General features: G+C 40.5%; 1 protein-coding gene across 2 annotated transcripts in view; it reads right to left on the bottom strand.

Annotated features, from left to right (window-relative positions):
• The window catches only part of LOC128104022 (putative ankyrin repeat domain-containing protein 19), a 33,294-nt gene that overhangs the window by 5,395 nt on the left and 9,813 nt on the right, over positions 1 to 18,086 (bottom strand). The window contains exons 2-5 of one of the 2 annotated variants that reach the window (XM_052728771.1): positions 10,795 to 10,909; positions 10,469 to 10,642; positions 2,244 to 2,350; positions 434 to 571 (exon numbers count right to left, since the gene is read on the bottom strand). In XM_052728771.1, coding sequence (XP_052584731.1) covers positions 434 to 571; positions 2,244 to 2,350; positions 10,469 to 10,642; positions 10,795 to 10,909 — 534 coding nt within the window. Of the gene's footprint in view, positions 1 to 433; positions 572 to 2,243; positions 2,351 to 10,468; positions 10,643 to 10,794; positions 10,926 to 18,086 lie in introns of those variants that run through there. The other variant, XR_008215843.1, reaches the window with a different exon arrangement.

Below are 18,086 nucleotides of genomic sequence, written 5' to 3'. Positions count from 1 at the left end.
TAGCAGTGTACAGAAAGTTTTTAAGGATTTTTCTGGTTACATGGACATTATAAGACTACAGTAAACCATTAAAAGTTCAAAATGTGGCACTGTGTCTGATGCACAAGGGTTATGTTTGGAATGAAATGGAGCATTCTGGAATCCCTAAGTATGAAGATCTTCAAACTCCTGAGACAAGTTAAGGATGTAACTCAATGATATAATACTTGCTTTGCATACAGACCCTGTATTCAATCCCAACATTATTAAAAATCAAACATATCTTGGGATTAAAATTTCCTGCACCCATTTCTACTTCTAAATAATGCATACTTTTGCTTGGTTTCTAGCTGATGAAGTGAAGTAACTCCTTTCCATTTCAAAACTACCTAAACCAACAATGAAATCTCACCTAGTGTAATTACTTGAAACAATATTAATTAGAATTACTTACACCTCACGGTCACCTTCAATAGCATAACGTAAAGCAGTCCATCCAAAGAAATCTTTAAAATTCATGTCAACACCTTGTTGAAGAAGAAGATTGACCATAACTGATGAATCACATCTTACAGCATACATGAGAGAAGTTCTAAAATAAAAATAACTTCAGTTACAGACCTTAATATAAATATCCGAATGATTATTGGATATACTTTACCAAATAGCTTGCACAACTGTGTAGAACTGTTAGTAGACCTAAGTATTTTGGGGAGATCCATTATTCAACATTGTAAGTTATCTTCAAAGCTAAAAAGACAAAACACTCTGGTAGACTTCTTTCCTACTATTCTATTACCTAATAGGATTCCCAACTTAATATTCTCTGATGGACAACTATGGTAATAAGAAAAACGTATCTGAAGTACATCAAGATTTATGAGATTTCTCCATTTCTTTAATAGCTTAATGTAATATATTGTAATTTATACTCATGTTAATTAAGTAAAATAATTTGTGATTAATATAATAAAAGAAACAATATAAAATGATATTGATAAAATAATGGCAAAGATAGTTATGGTACTTTCAGTTAATGATGCTGATTACCACTGATAGGCACTGAGATAAGATATATATTAATTTTTTTCCAGACAGGGACTCAATATGTTTGTTTTTCTATGTAGATCATGCTGATCTCAAACTCAGAGATACACCTGCCTCTGTCTCCTGAGTGCTAGGATTTAAAGTATGTGCTACCACAGCCAGATGAATGATCTTACAACCACCCATGTGGTTGTAAGTGGTTACATTTTTTTATATATTAGGGATGTGTTGTGCCTGGTTTAGCCACACAGCACAGGGAAGTGATGCCAGCCAAGATCTAAGGGAGTTTGCTGTATTTCAGTCTGGTAGCATATGATGACATCATCCATGTGGTGCTGGCACAAAGAACGAAAGAGTTATATAAGATTGTGGGGGTATACACAAGGGTTCAGGAAGAAAAATAAACCCATGAGGCTGGGCAGTGAGGAGCAACCTGGAATTTCCTGCATAGAGCTCCTGATTGAATTGTATGTTGAACTGTGGATGGGATTTTAACTTACAAAGGAGACCTTTGGGGTGGTTGGAGATGTTAGGTACACAGGAATCCTTGGGAGGAGTTCTCCCATATTCTCCCCATCATGGGGATACTATATCATGGTTTCCCTGCCAAGACAGACAATGCATTCTGAGTACACGAGCCAAATAAATCTTCTCTCCACTAATTTCCCATTAATTAATGTCATGTATTATGTCACGCCTATATGAAAAGTAACTAATATACAATTATTTTTTAACTTTACACTCAATATAGAATTTTCTAAAGACAAGTATATTAAAACAAAATTAATACAGTTTAGCTAATATAAGATCATATGTACTAATATCCGATTAAGAATTAGAGAAATTAGTCAATATTAATGAGAGTATGAACCCTATTATATATCACTTACTTTGAATTACTGAAATTCTAAGCTGGGTGTGGTGGCTAATGCCTTTAATCTCAGCCCTCATGAGGCAGAGGCAAGCAGATCTCTGCTTTCAAGGCCAGCCTAGTCTATTGAGCAAGTTCTAGGACAGCCAGAGTCACACAGAGAAACCCTGTCTTAGGGGAAAGAAAAGAAAAGAAAATCTACCTAACAGATAATACATGTTTGGTTTTCAGTATATTCCTATAAATTAATCTTATTGTTCCTAATAATGTAATATTTGTATGTGCATGGTGGTCTCCATTTTAGAATAACATTAAAGGTCTCTCTCTCTAAGTCAAATGAGTCTACCTTCTCTGAAAGTCAACTGCATGTACACTTGCTTTCATCCTTACTAAATATTCTGCCATCTTCAGCCTGTCTTCCCTGAGAGCAAGCAGTAGTGGTGTGAGGTTATCCTGTAAAACAGCAAAATAAACTTACATTTCGCAAAGACTCCAGGGACACAAACATATGAAACAGACAGTTTTAAGATGAGGGCTAGAGATATAGGGGTAAAGAGAGTGCATTAAAAGCCACCCTTTCCTTTTCAAGCTACTATGCTGCCGTGCACGCTTTACATTCTCTTCAAAATGTTGCTCCCTGTCTACAGTTGTAACATGAACCCTAGTCCTCTGCAAACTTCACTTGAAATAATTTTGCTTCTATAAAACTTTGCTCCCATTACTAAGTTAATCTTGGTATTTTGGAGTCATATAATTGTGTCCATCTAAACCCTAATGTTCTTGAGAACAAGGGCTGTATCTTTATCTCAAAACACCCAATCACAAACACAGTAGCAAAGACTTTCATTGCTTTATGGGATTAATGAGCTACACTTTCTTGTCTAGAGCCCCAAAACTATTTCCATTGCAGAAGTATCATGTTGCAATAGGAAGACTATGATTAGCTGTTTACTGCTCTAGTTGGTGGAGTGAACCTGGGAGAATGGGGCCTAAAAATGAAGCGGTCTAAAGTCTCATGCAACAGCCAACTTTATTCAAAGCATCAGACAATTTATAGTCTGGGGGTTAAGAAAAGTCCCATGAGTAAGGTGTTCAATCACAAGGACAAGCCACACATGGCAAAAACATGTTTTTCTACAGAGGCAAATGAGGAGTAACACACCTGAAGTAAACTCACTCTTGTCCACTTTACCTGGGGGAGCATGAAAACATTCCCAGAACAATTCCATGATTTGAAGAAACTGAGGTCACGAGATTCTTGTTTTCTTGGAGTTTTCTCACAAGCACTCAGAATTCTCACATGGCTCTATTCTTGGACTGTGTTCCAACAATTGTGAAATGTGGAAACACCATGCAGTGTATGTAACTTTAGTTTTGGCTTATTTCTCATTTGGCAATGCACTTTGAGCCAATCCTTAGCATTTGAAGAAGCAGGTTGAGGAAAGTGTTAAGACTTTTCTAAGACACTACCTTCAGGTCATGAGGACACCTTGCAAATGTGAAAGTAGGTTCTCAGAAAGCAGCTGTGCCTTCCACTCACCCTTCTGCAAGGCTAATTAACTGATTAGACATTCAACAATTGTAAAGAGTTTAGAATGTCACAGTCCAGAGCCAGATTATCTTAGGCCATCTTTAGCCCTCTTAATAAACATGAGTTACCCTCCTATGTGTGTGAGCTAACATCTTTTGATCATTAGGTAAAATCCAATTACAAACAGACATCTAGCCCACACCAACCAAAAGGCTAAGTGTCGTCAGATAGCATCTGAGGCCCATCCATAGCAGAGATTTCTCCTCTTGGCTTTAACCATTCAGCTGTTTCTATCAATGAATTTGAAAACTGTCTTTATTTATGACTTCTTTGTTCAATTACGATAAACGTTTTATGAAACCGCTTCCACTTTGGAACATTCAGAGTAGGAATTTAGGGTAACCTCAACCTGTGTTCTTGGACCATTTATGTTTGGTCTCCCACTCCATGTAGGTCACTACGGAAATGGGCTTGTAATTACATCTAACATCTTCAAAAGGACTTCACATGATCTGTGGGTTTTCTGATATTACAGGTTGAAGAATGTCTGAGCTGTTAGAAAGTTCAGTACAAATGTTTTCTCACATCTAATAATAATACTGTGACTCCAGTACTACTCTTTTGGGGGTTCAGGTTCATTCTTATAGCCTAGGGTGGATTGAGCTCAAGCTTCACTTGCTCTAGCTTCCTAAGTGTTGAGATCACAGGGATGTACACCTATCCTGGATTGTCTAACATTTTTCATTCATGTTTACTATGACTCTATTTTAATTACTGTTCACAGTTACTTTTCACTTTAGTCAAAGTATAAGCCATAAATTAAAAGCCAATGACTTCTCAATGAAATTCCAAAACTGATATAGATGTACAGATATATAATTTATAATACGACAAAGGCCAAATCACTCATGTCTAAGGGGTAATGTGGAAGAGAAAAAATGTTGCTTGCAATATGCCCATCTTGTCAGTCTAGGTAGTATAATTAACCAAGCAAGACCTACAGATATTCCAATAGGAATTTCATTACTTACAGTATAGACAAGAGAAACCTTTGCCAGGCTGGAAATGAAACAGGGCTGTGAGCACGCTCGGCAATCACTCTGCCAAGAAGCTACATTCCCAGCCCAAGGATACTCTTAGAGATTTTTTTTTTTGAGATCTTTGAAATTTTTATTCACTTATATGTCTGTTTGTCCACATGTAAGTATGTGCATGTATATGTGGGTGCTTGTGGGAACCAGAAGAGAGTATCAGCTTTCCCTCATGTTAGAGGTACATGTGATGGTGAGCTGCCTGACTTGAGGGTTGGGAACTGAACTCTGCTCCTCTGAAAGAGCAGCAAGGGCTCTTATCTGCCAAACCAGCTCTAGAGCTCCCGCCAAGAAAAATTTTAACATGTCACTTTAATATAATGTTGAAAGCCTAGAAACTTATATCACAATATACCACAAGCAAAGGGTTGTAGACTCAAATACTAACACAGAATAATGGCATAACACAGAGAAATACCGAAGTGGATTCCTTGCACACTGGAGCAGACTTGGGTGTCAGAAAATGGACATGCTCTCTGCTCAGGCTCCAGTCAGTCAAATGAGATCATAAGAGACTGGATTTATCAAATCTCTAAGAGACCTCAAAATCCAGGTTTCTGCAGAAGAATTCTGAAGTTAAATTGTGGACTATTTATACCCTTGTGTATTTACCAATGAATGATTATTAAATTAGCGTGTGAAATATTTTCTTTCTTTACAAAAGCCAGATGTCAAATTTTAGTTACAAATTACCTACTCTAGAAATATTCTAGATTTATACTATATATGCATTCAATTCTCCCAGTGTTACTTACATGAATAATTGTTGCATGGGACTGCTGAAGCTAAATTACTGAAAGGATTCCTATTACCATTATTACTGTTAGATTTTCAGTGTTTACAGCCGCAGGTCCTGAACTAAGAGACTTCCAAGTGCCAGGCTCTTTCCTAGAAAGTGAGTTCACATCCAAAAGGGCATTGGTAGCCACACTTTCTGCTCCCCATCTCCCTTCCCTGCTTGGGAATCAGAAAACCTGGCTGCAGACATATACTGTGAACTCTGTCCCCATCCCCAGAAATCTATAAAGAGAGACCCTACAGGTGCCACATAGGCTCTTATTCCTTTTAGAAACCCCCAAATGGAACCCTTTGTGGCCCTGGGCCCCACTCCCTCCACCCCAGTCAAGCGGTTGCCTCTCTGTCATGGCATTAGTAATTCTTCTAATAAATTCCTTACTCCATAATCATCGGTCTCAGCCTTCCTCTTGAACCCCAGCTGTGCTGGCTAGTTTAGTGTCAACTTGACACAGGCTGGAGTCATTTGAGAGGAAGGAACCTCAGCTGAGAAAATGCCTCCATAAGATCAGGCTGTGGGTCAGCCTGTAGAGCATTTTCTTAATTAGTGATTGATGGGGGAGGTCCAAACCCATTTTGGGCGGTGCTACCCATGGGCTGATGGCCCTGGGTTCTATAAGAAAGCAGGCTGAGCAGGCCATGAGGAGCAAGCCAGTAAGCGACACCCCTCCATGACTTCTGCACCAACTTTTGTTCCTGCCCTGTTTGATTTCCTAGTCCTGACTTCCTTTAGTGATGAATACTGATGTGGAAGTATAAGCCAAATAAACCCTTTACTCTCCAACTTGCTGTTGGGTCATAGTGTTTTGTTTTGTTCCAGCAATAGAAACCCTTAAAACACTGGCCCGCTCCAAAGTCTTCATAATGGTGCAGGAGACTCAAATGGAGCTCTATGGAAATGCTAACACTTTAGGGACCTCCCCCTTCTCTTGCTGCTGCCTCTCCACACCCAGCATAGGCCCCTGCCCTAAACTGATGAGTCTTTCACGTCTTTGGCACCTGCTCGTCTCTGAACCAAGTAAAATCCCACGCTGAGTTAGGTGCCTCCCGGGGCACGGTCCAGGACTATTGCTCAAAGCACTGTGTATTTGGGCGAATACTCAGTATTGTGTTTGACCTGCCCATTGTGACATTGGTCCCACCTCTGAGAACTTGGGAGGTGCGAGGAGGCTTGTCTCTCTTACTCTTCTCCACTTGCTCGATTCACAGGCCTCATGATGGGTACCTCGCTCTCAACTATCTAATGACTCCCCCCTAGATTGCAGTTGGATTTTTTTATTCTTTATCCCTTGGGGGCCTGCCACTCAGCTCCCAAATAAATATATGGAGACTTATTCTTCCTTATCAATGCCCAGCCTTAGCTGGGCTTGTTTCTATCCAGCTTTTCTAACTTAAATTAATTTGTTTCTCCTCTACATTTTGCCTCTGTTCTTTTTAACTCTTTTTTTTCTATAGGTCTTTCTTCCCTTCTTACTCCATGGCTGGTTGTGTGGCTGGGTGGCCGGGTGGCCGGGTGGCCGGGTGGCCGGGTGGCCGGGTGGCCGGGTGGTCGGGTGGCCGGGTGGTTGGGTGGCTGGGTGGGTGGCTGGGTGGCTGGGTGGCTGGGTGGCTGGTTGGGTGGCCGGGTGGCCGGGTGGCCGGGTGGCTGGGTGGCTGGGTGGCTGGCCTCTGGCATCCTCCTCCCCTTCTTTTCTCCATCCTTGTTCTTCTTCTCTCTTCTCTTATTTATTCTCCCTGCCCGCCAGCCCCACCTCTCTCTCTCTCCTGCCTACCTATTGGCCGTTCAGCTCTTTATCAGACCAATCAGGTGTTTTAGACAGGCACAGTAACACAGCTTCACAGGGTTAAACAAATGTAGCATAAAAGAATGCAACACATCTGTGCATCATTAAACAAATATTCCACGGCATTAACGAATGTAACACATCTTTAACTAGTATTCTACAACATTAGATAGCTTTTACATACTCTCAAACACACTTTATCCTGGGGGAGAAATCAACCAAAGAGACTAGTAAGTTTCTTAATAGCATCTGGCTACGGTGTAAATCAGGCAATGGATTTCAGTGGCCTTAAAAAGGTACCTTTCACATTAAAATTCTTGCTGACTCAGAACTACATAGGGCAGAGTGATAAACGGCAGAAGATGGATGCCATTAAAGCCCACTTCTAGCTCTGAAACTTCCCCTGCCTTTGCCAGTCTTGCACAGCGTTTTAAATCCTGTAGCTCCATGGAAAACTTGTCCATTTAGCTAGCCTCCCTGACCCCGCTGTCTCCCTCTGCATCCAAACAGTCCCCTGGCTAGGTGTCAGGGCCCACTCGTGGTCCTTCTGGCCGGCCGGCACTGACATCTGTTGAGAGCTCCCCTCCCCATGTAGGTGCATGCCTGGATCCTCCAAGGCTTCCCAGTGTACCAGCCTCAGTCTTTCCAAAATGATGGGTTTCATCCTGTGTATCAGGTCAAAGGTCACGATCCACTCCTTCCACTCTTTCCCTCCCTCCCCCGCCCCACACTTACTCAACCATAGCTCAGTACTTAAGCAAGTGGCTTTCAAACAAGAGGGCTACAACAATTCTTGTCCTCTATAGCAAAACTCTCCGAGGACTCTCACTTTCCTCTGTCTGCCCAGACTATCTTTTGGAGCTGAGGCACCCCACTCACATCTCTCTGTCCTCAAACTTCTGTCTGCCACTTTGGGACAGATGAAAGTGATATCATGTCCTCACTTTAATAGTGTTTTTGATAGAACTGTCTGTTTAGCCAGAACCCCTGCCTTATTTAAGTCAAGTTTTCATGTTTAAAAAGATTCAAGTGTTTTCCTCACCTTAAGATTCAAATGTTCCCGCTGTTTTGTTAAAGAATTTTCTTATTCAGTGTACTTTGAGTGAAAGAGATCTAATTCTAAATTAACACAACAACAAAGCCCCCAGTTTTGGAGACACCCACATTCCTATGTATATGTATGAAATAGGTCAAGTCAATTCGAGTGCCACCCCACTAGCCTTAACTCCATGTCTACAGTGCTTATCCAGCTTAATTCAAAGCACCAGTCTCTTTCATCTGTTATCTTTGCTCCTTTCAGAAATGATGTTTTTAATTATTTTAATGCTAGCTATAATATTTCTGTTATATCAATGCTATATCAGATACAGAGGACAAAATTAACTAATTAACCTGAATTACAGTACGGCTAATAGGATCCAGAAGTTTCTTCCTTAGTAGTCTTCGATAATTATTTCTCTCCCCTGAAGATCTGCCTTCCTGATGTTGCAGCCTCATCAGATTCCAGGATAAGCTCCTGGCTACAGTGGGACACGAGCTGCTATTTATGACAAGCTGAGGCTTGGAAGAGCAGCTGCATCTGCTGCAACTTCTACAAACTGTATCCTTGCTGTTACATCTCTAATTGTGGAGAGTTAGAATGTTAGAGGTCCAAAGGCAAAATTATATTGCCTTTTAATAGCCCAATCTGTATTTACCTGCCTCCCCACTAAGAAGACCCCTTTTTCCCCCTTTTCTCTGTTGGATCACTTGCATCCTGCTATTCCCCTTCACCCTCTTCCTACCGTCTTCTCTGTATCAACAAAGAAGCGTAGTCTTCATACCTCACCAAGGAAACTTCTCTTTGCAACACACAGCACTACAGAAAACCACAACCAATCCAAATGCAGAGTTGTGTAGCCCAGTCCCAACAGCTACATCTACAAAATATTCCCACACCTGAAGCTCAGGAAACATTGCTGCAGACAGGGCAAAAAGACTGTAAGAGCCAGAGGATCAAGGAGTTTGTCGTGAGATTGTCTTCTAGGAACATCAGAAGTTGCACCCATAAAATCCCACCAACATGATGGCCCAAAATGTGTGCTGAACAAGGGTAACACCAATGAATGTGCCAAACTGGATGGGACAAAGCTCAAGGGGCCTCAACCCTACACAAAGAAATACAGGCAACTGAGTAAAGCTGGGGGCAGGAGAGGTGGTCCTCCCCAGGGAAGAGCACACCAATGGTTGTTTACAGACAGTTGAGTAAAGCTGGGGCGGGAGAGGTGGTCCTCCCCAGGGAAGAGCACACCAATGGTTGTTTACAGACAACTGAGTAAAGCTGTGGGCAGGAGAGGTGGTCCTCCCCAGGGAAGAACACACCAGTGGTTGTTGGGTGCCAAATAGTCAGCCCTGAAAACATACATACACATTATACAACATAACATTATATGGACTAAATAGGTTATACTTATGAATATATGTATATGTATATGCATTTGTATATGTAATAACAATGAAAAATGGGTCGTGAATTTGAATGAGAAGGGGAGGGCTTTATGGGAGGATTTGGAGGGAGGAAAGGGAGAAACTTGTAACTAAATTACAATCTCAAAAATAATAACAACAAAAATAGTCAAATCTATTACCTTTCTCTGCAAATAACATCACATTATTGTGATGAATATTCCAAAGCTATTTTATGAGATTAAATTTAAGTATAGCACCCCTACTAGGGCCAATCTTTATGCTCTGTCTTCCTTACAGCCTCTTCATAAATCAAAAATTCAAACCATATGTTCTTGATGATCCCCTACTCTCAGTAATTCCAACTTAAAATGAATTGAAAGCTGAAGAATACCCCATCCATGCAAAGAAACTTGGAAAAATGCTAACAATTAACAAAGCCTTCTGGGCATTTTGTGTTGATTACATAACTTCCACATTGGCCTGAGTATTTCTACTTAATTTCTGTTTCCATTATTCTCCCATTAGAACTACCATGACTAGATAAGTGACTGACAGACAGAACTTGTCAACAGCATTAATGTTTCCGCTTCATTCAAAATACTTGGGTTTTGGTTGAGTTTTGAGATGGTGCTTATTTGCAAGGCTAATACTGCTTTATTGTGTTGATTCTTAATTTTTACCAAAAAAATGTTTAAAAGATTATTGAATAAAACACAAATCTCACCTTTAACAAATTCAGTGTTTTCACATACATTTGTCCTGAATGTACAGAAGAAAGCTGCACCTTCCAAAGTATCAATACTTCAAATGGTTTCCCTTCCAAATGTCTAAGCATTGTCACTCAGAAAATGAAGTGAGCTTCTAAACATGGGTGACTAGCCCTGCAAACATCCCAGGAGTTTCTAAGCAGAGTGATCCTTACTTTTGTTCTTTCCTCAATATTTGCTCCATACTGTAGCAGCCTGGCAGCCAGGGCTGGCTCCCCACCATAGACTGCATAGTGGAGAGCAGTATTACCATTGCTGTCTTTAATGTGCAGGTTAGCATGATGCTCTAGCAGAAAACACACGATTTCCTCTTCCCAGCTTTGGACAGCCTGGAGGAATAGTAATAAGAAGCACATGGTCAACTTAAAGAATTTACAATACACACGCATGGGTTTCACCAATTAATTATATTTACATGAGATGAATTCGTTTTTACTTCAATTAAAAGCATCCCATACTTAAAATGATGGCTATGGTCTACCTTCATCAGGGGTGTGATGTTATGATTGTCACATGCATTAATCTCACAGCCACGCCTCCAGAGGTATTTCACCAGGTCTGGATATCCATAGAAGCAGGCAAAGTGCAGGACACTCCTACAGAGAAGTTAGAGTGCACTCTCTCAATATACACAAGGATTCATGTAATTGAAACTGTTCAATAGCATACAGTGCACGTGCCTTCTAAACAAATACGTAATGTTCTTCTAAAGAAATTTGTTTTCCCTTGTGAAATTTCTTCAAAACACACACACACACACACACACACACACACACACATACACACACACACACACACACATCAATCTTCTTCATTTGCATTAAGCCTCATTTTAAATTTCAGGATATAGAATATAGATCCTTTGCCAGAATGTAACACAAATGGCTTATATCTCAGTTCACAACAGACCCTTTGCTTTCCAGTCTCCTGGGTCAGCCTTTTCTTGTCTGTTTCAATTGTCATGCTGTCTTCTGCACTTACAGTAGCATGAGTCATTAAGCTCTGCCCACAGCATTCTTCTCTAGCACTCAGCTGCAGACTTGTCCACATTCCTACCACAAAGCAGGTCTTATGGTCTATAAGCCATATCCTCATGGTGGCATTCAGGAAACAGAGAAGGGACTGGAACCAAGGACCGGCTATATCCCTAAAGCCTGATCCACAGAAATTTCCATCTGTCCATAAGTTTCCATAACTCCCAAAACAGAGCTACCCATCTGAGTACCACATGTTCAAATATATGAGTCTGTGGGGGAAATTTTTACCTTTAATCCCTACCCTGTTTTAATCCTACTCTAAACTCTGTTACCTACAAGATAATTTCTTATCCTTTCTAGGCTTCATTTCTGTTCTTATAAAATAGAACATTGTTGTGGTAGTATTTTGTTTGTGATTTAACAAATAAAGCTTGCCTGATTATCAGAGTGCAGAGCTAAGCCACTAGTTGGCCATGGAGGCCAGGCAGTGGTGGCACACAACTTTAATCCCAGCACTCAGGAAACAGAGGCTGACAGATCTCTGTGAGTTCAAGGCCACCCTGGGCTACACAAGATTGATCCAGTCTATGGAGGCCCACAAAGGTTTCCTAGTGAGATCTGAGCTTGCTTTACCCAGCAGGGCTGCATTAGAGAATTGCTTGACCACATGTATGGTTTTACCAGGTGATTGGAAGGGTCTGCACTTGGCTGTGCTGGGGGAGGTCTTTTGTTCCACCCCTTGGCATTCCTGTAAAAGACTCTTTAGGAGAGACAGAAGGAGCCAATGGATTTTTTTTTTTTTTTTTTTTTTTTGGTTTTTTGAGACAGGGTTTCTCTGTGTAGCTTTGCACCTTTCCTGGAACTCACTTTGGAGACCAGGCTGGCCTCGAACTCACTGATCCACCTGTCTCTGCCTCCCAAGTGCTGGGATTAAAGGCGTGGGCCACCACCGCCCGGCCCAATGGATATTGATCCAGTCTGTCCTGAAGCTATCCTGTGTTTCTATCTGTTTCTCTCACCTCTATCCTCCTGCCTAATATCTCTTATCCTTTTCTCCTCAAGAGTACCCTGGGAAAAAAATGGGATGGGTTCCCTGACACTAGTCTAAAAGAGAAACAGAGACAGGCAGTGGTGGCACACACCTTTGATTCCAGCACTTGGGATTTCATGCCTTTAATCCCAGCACTAGGGAGGTGAAGACAGGAAGTGATATGGTTGGGCAGAGAGAGGACCTATAAGGCAGGAAGAGACAGGAGCTCAGGCCCTTTCAGGCAGATTTGGTAAAGGTAAAAAGTGACTGTAGCTTGCTTGTTTGTCTCTCTGATCTTTCAGCATTTACCCCTAGATCTGAATTTGGGTTTTCATTATTAAAGCCAATTAGGATTCGTGCTATATCTAATGTCCAACTTTTGGGGCATGAATTCACTAAAAAGCCACTTGCCTGTGGCTTTGCAGCCACTGGCACAGGCCAGAGCTGCACGTGACCAGAGTCACTATCCCGCTGAAGTTTCCGTTGGAGCCTATCTGCAGCAAACTCTATAGGCCTTTGGGCTCCAAAAACAACAGGAGTTAGCTGCTTTCGGACATTCCCCCATGCAGATGGCTGTCTCTTTGGCTTCTTCTCTCCCGGTGGGTTGTGAACTCTCCCTGGACCCCCTCCTCAGGCTACTACCACACTAGGTAGCTGAAACTTGCTCAGGCTTCCACTGTTCTATGCAGAAGCAGTCAGCTTCACATCTGAATCATCATTGTCAGCAGATTTGTTGAGACATTTGGCATTTCTTAATGGGAGGGATAAGTTAAAAGAGTTTTTTTCCCCATATTAAAAAATGGGGAACACTATTACAATGGAGGGAATTAGGTCTCTGTGTGATGAGACACTGTATGGTTTGAAAATCAAGCAATTAAACAAGAGGATAATTAATTTAGATGGGATTTATGTAATGTCAATTATAAATATTATCTGTTTATTCATTTTTGTTTTATCATTAAAAAAGTTGGTTGTAGGACAAATGTTTCTCTGGTCCTGCCAGGCCTCTGCAGTTCCATGACCTGCTTATTAAATAATCACTTAGAAACTTATATTAATTATAACTGCTTAGCCACTAGCTCAGGCTTGTTACTGACTAGCTCTTACACTTAAATTAGCCCATAATTCTTATTTATGTTTAGCCATGTGGCTTGGTACCTTTTCTCAGTTCTGCTTTATCATCTTGCTTCCTCTGTGTCTGGCTGGCGACTCCTGACTCAGCCCTTCCTCTTCCCAGAATTCTCTTTGTCTGCTTGCCCCACCTATATTTCCTGTCTGGCTACTAGCCAATCAGTGGTTTATTTATCAACCAATCAGAGCAACACATATTCACAGCATACAGAAAGACATCCCACAGCAGTTGGGTAATATAAGCACCAAGATAAAAGTTTTAGAAAAACTTACTAAAACAGATCATAGAGGTATTCACACCCAGACAGAAGAATTTAAAGGACAACCAATCTCAGCATTGCATTATAAAGTTACAGAGGAACAGCCTAAGGTTTTCAAATAGCCAACCTTAATTTATCCAGTAACCTTACAGGAACTGACAAATGATAGATATCCTCAAGGCTGTGTAAGAGCTGAATGGACTCCTGTGCAAATGTTAGATTTGAGGAGATTTTCTGTGGGATGTTCTGTATGTTAAATGTGTTGCTCTGATTGGTTAAGAAATAAAACACTGGCCGGGCGGCGGTGGCGCACACCTTTAATCCCAGCACTCGGGAGGCAGAGCCAGGCGGATCTCTGTGAGTTCAAGGCCAGCCTGGACTACCAAGTGAGTTCCAGGAAAGGCGCAAAGCTACACACACACACAAAAAAAAAAAAGAAATAAAACACTGATTGGCCAGTAGCCAGGCAGGAAGTATAGGCAGGACAAGGAGAGAGGAGAATTCTGGGAAGTGGAAGGCTGAAGCAGAGAGATGCTGCCAGCTGCTGCCATGACAAGTGAGATGTAAGGTACTGGTAAGCCACGAGACACATGGCAACTTACAGACTAATAGAAATGGGTTAATTTAAGATAGAATAACTAGATAGCAGGAAACCTGCCACGGCCATATAGTTTAAAAGCAATATAAATCTCTGTGTGTTTACTTGGTTGGGTCTGAGAGGCTGTGGGACTGGTGGGTAAGAGAGATTTGTCCTGACCATGGGCCAGGCAAGACCAGGAAAACTCTGGCTACACAGATTCAAGGAAGTGATAGTCTCATACAGCATGTATTCACCTTTTGTGAAGCATATGTTAAACTTATGGTCAACTTGTAACAGAATTATCCCTCAAGACTGGAGAGACTTGTGGTGAGCCCCAGGACTATGAAATAGAAGTCCAGCTGTATATTTTAAGTTATACTTTGACCAGACCAAGGGTCAGTCAAGTGGGAAACCGTTTAGCAGGGACTATTTGGTGTTACACAGCTTAATATTCAGCTGTGCCTTGCTATGAATTCCTTGTGCTCATAATTCTCCTAAAATGTGTATGTGTGTGTGTAAATCTCTGTTTCAAAATATTTGGATAAAGACAGACTAATAGAAATGGGTTAATTTAAGATAGAATAACTAGATAGCAGGACTTCTGCCTCTGGACTCCTGGCTCCTCTTTAGCATTTGTTTTGGGTATCTGCCTTTTGCAAATATCCTCCCTAAGTTACTTTCTAAGATAGGGCCAACTCCAAACAAAGCCTTAAAAGGCAAGCAAGGAACAGATAGTTACCAGACCACCTGCTAGACACCTGAACCAAGATAAAACATCCTTTTGGAGACAACATGTCTCCCAGGCCAAGTGCCTGTCCCCTAGATGCATAGCTTTGTTTCTTGTGCAAATCAAGTTCAGGTCTTCCCCTCTTTCTCACTGCCCCAGAGCAACTTCTTAGATCAAAGGGGTTTCCTCTCACCAGGTACTTTAAGTTGTGGTACAGATTGACTAGCTATTAGTACTCCTGTCCCATCCTGTCAGGAAATTGGCAGCAGAGGAAAATAGTGACAGTTTTAACTTTTAGTGACCTACAGATTTTTCCTACCCTATTACCTATAAATTTGTAGTTGAATAAATTTATGATAGACTCATAATGCTTTCACCTAACCACAGTAAGAATATATTTCTAGCACATAAGTTCCTTTTCTGATTTATTTCAACTCCTATCTGACTCTACTCTTGTTTTCTCCCCTTTTGGGTTGCAAATAAATACCAGGAAGCTTCTGGTGGGGACCTTGCAATCTTGTGTTGTATACTAAGCATGAGGTGTTGCTGTTTGGGAAAAGATATAGACCAGTCCTGAGAGAATAAGGAGAGTTGAATTGAGAGGATTGAATTGAGAGAGTTGAACTGAGAGAGCTGAATTGGTGGCCGAATGATGGTGGCAGACAAATAAATGAATTGGACGAAAGAGCTTTGTGCATCTGGATTCATTCCCATGCTGATGGTAGCATCCCTTCTGGGCCCCTGGGATAGTATAATATTAAGGAGACTTGATTACAGCAGTCTTGGAGCCTGGTCCTCAGTTACAGTGAAGACCTAGTGGAAAGATGAGGCTAAGACCATTGAAAAATGAAGTAGGGCTAAAGGTATGGAAATCTCCCAAGACCAACTTCTTGGAGAGGGAGATTCTGCTAATTTACAAAGGCAATCTCTATATGAAGACCACACCCTGGTTTTATGCCACATAGCAGTGTTGAATGCTTGGGACAGAATTGAAGTAGGAAGGAAAATAGAGTCATTTACTAAAGTTATATAAGGCCCAAGAGAAACCTTTACTAATTTCTTACAAAGATTGACTTCAGCAGTAAATTGAATGATACCAAATTCAGAAGCTAGACAAATATAACTGAATCTCTGACATTTGAAAATGCTAATGCACAATGCAAAAGGGTAATTAGGCCTTAAAGGCAAGATCAGCATCCTAAGAGGAATGTTTCCAAGATACAATCAATATTGAAACTCATGACTATGATGATACTTGGATAGGAGAGGTGATTTCCAGAGGTTTGAAGAAAAATCAAAATTTCAGGTGTTTCAATTGTGGTAAACAAGGTCAGCTAAAAAGGAATTATAAAAAGGGCATTCCTAGAAAAAATGTTTTTTTCTAAGAATAATCTCAACAGAATGCCCCTCCCTTCTGGATTATACAAAAGTTGTGTCAAAGACAGACATTGGATTAATAAATGTAGATCAACAAGAGACAGACAAGGTAACCCTTTGTCACCAGTAAACACCTTGGGAGCTTCTTGCAGGCCCCCATGTCAAATTCTGTTCACTTATTTCCTGTCATTATGGAGGAAACTCCTTCCTAGAGCAATTAAAGAACCTAATGCTTACTATAAGAAACCATACTGCTTGAGATGATAGGACAGCTATAGAAGAGGTAACAAAAAATTCAGGAGAAACCATAAAGCAAATATTTTGGCAAACTTTTATAAATGAACAAAGACCAAAATTAAAAATACAAATAAATGACATCATCATTGAAGGTCTTATTGACACAGATGCAGATGTGATAATAATTGCACCATAATCTTGGCAACCAAATTGCCCTCTTCAGGAGGTAAGTGGTCAGCTTTTAGGGATTGGAATATTATCTCAGGTAAAACAGAGTGCAAGATGAGTCAACTACATAGGGCCAGAAGGACATAGAGGAAAATTAAAGCCATATGATGCTAATATAGCAATGAACTTATGGAGACGTAGTTTGTTACAGCAATGGAATACCCAGATTAACATTCCTCCAATCTCAGAAACAAACCATAAACCAATGTATGTTTCTGGGGAAAATATTAGAATGTATTATAAAGAACAGTCACCAACCATCCAGATTATAAAAGAACAGGGCACAACAACTTCTGATCTTTCAAAGGCACCAACAGCCCTATCTTTAAAATGGTTGACAGAAAAACCTGTATGGGGTGAGCAATGGCCTTTAACATCAGAGAATTGCAGGCCTTAGAACAGTTGGTACAGGAGTAGCTAAATGCCCAACATATTGAAGAACTGACCAATCCTTGGATTATCCTGTATTTGTTAATAAAAAGGAATCTGGAAAATGGAGAATGGTAACAGATCTAAGAGCTATAGTAAATAAGGTGACTCAGCCAATGTCTTTACAGTCTGGAATTCCTTTGCCCTCTCCGTTACCTAAGAATAGCCTCTTTCAGTTATCAATTTAAAAGACTGTTTCTTCACTACAACTTTACAAGAAAAAGATAGAGGAAAATTTGCCTTCACACTACCTATTTACAATAATTCTCAGCCTGTTAAGAAATATCAATGGAAGGTTTTCCAACAGGGAATGTTAAATAGCCTTATCCTGCACCAGTATTTTGTAAGTCAGACATTGGAAATGATACATAAGCAATTTCCTCAATCTATAGTTTACCATTATATAGATGATATTTTACTAGCTGACTCAAATTTAGATACCTTAGAAATAATGTTTGAAGAAGTGAAGAAAATTTTGCCTTGTCGGGGATTACAAATTGCTCCTGAAAAAATACAAAAAGGAGATTCTATTAATTATTTAAGATATAAAATAGGCCTACAAAAAATTAGACCCCAAATGGTGCAAGTTATGGGAGGCTGATTGCAGACTCTTAATGACTTTCAAAGACTGTCAGGAGATATTTCCTATCTAGGGCCTTCTATTGGAGTAGAAAAATCAAAAACTGATTAATTTGTTCAAAACCTTAAATGGTGACAAGGACTTAAATAGTCCAAGAGAATTATCAGCTAAAGCCGAGAGGGAATTGGCTTTGGTGGAAAAGAAATTACAGGATGTA

This window comes from Peromyscus californicus, unplaced genomic scaffold, assembly GCF_007827085.1.
Source record: "Peromyscus californicus insignis strain IS unplaced genomic scaffold, ASM782708v3 Scaffold_8__1_contigs__length_139910024, whole genome shotgun sequence".
Taxonomy (NCBI): Eukaryota; Metazoa; Chordata; class Mammalia; order Rodentia; family Cricetidae; genus Peromyscus; species Peromyscus californicus.
The sequence above is the reverse complement of the archived record's forward strand: the minus strand, read 5'-3'. Positions and strand labels throughout refer to the sequence as shown.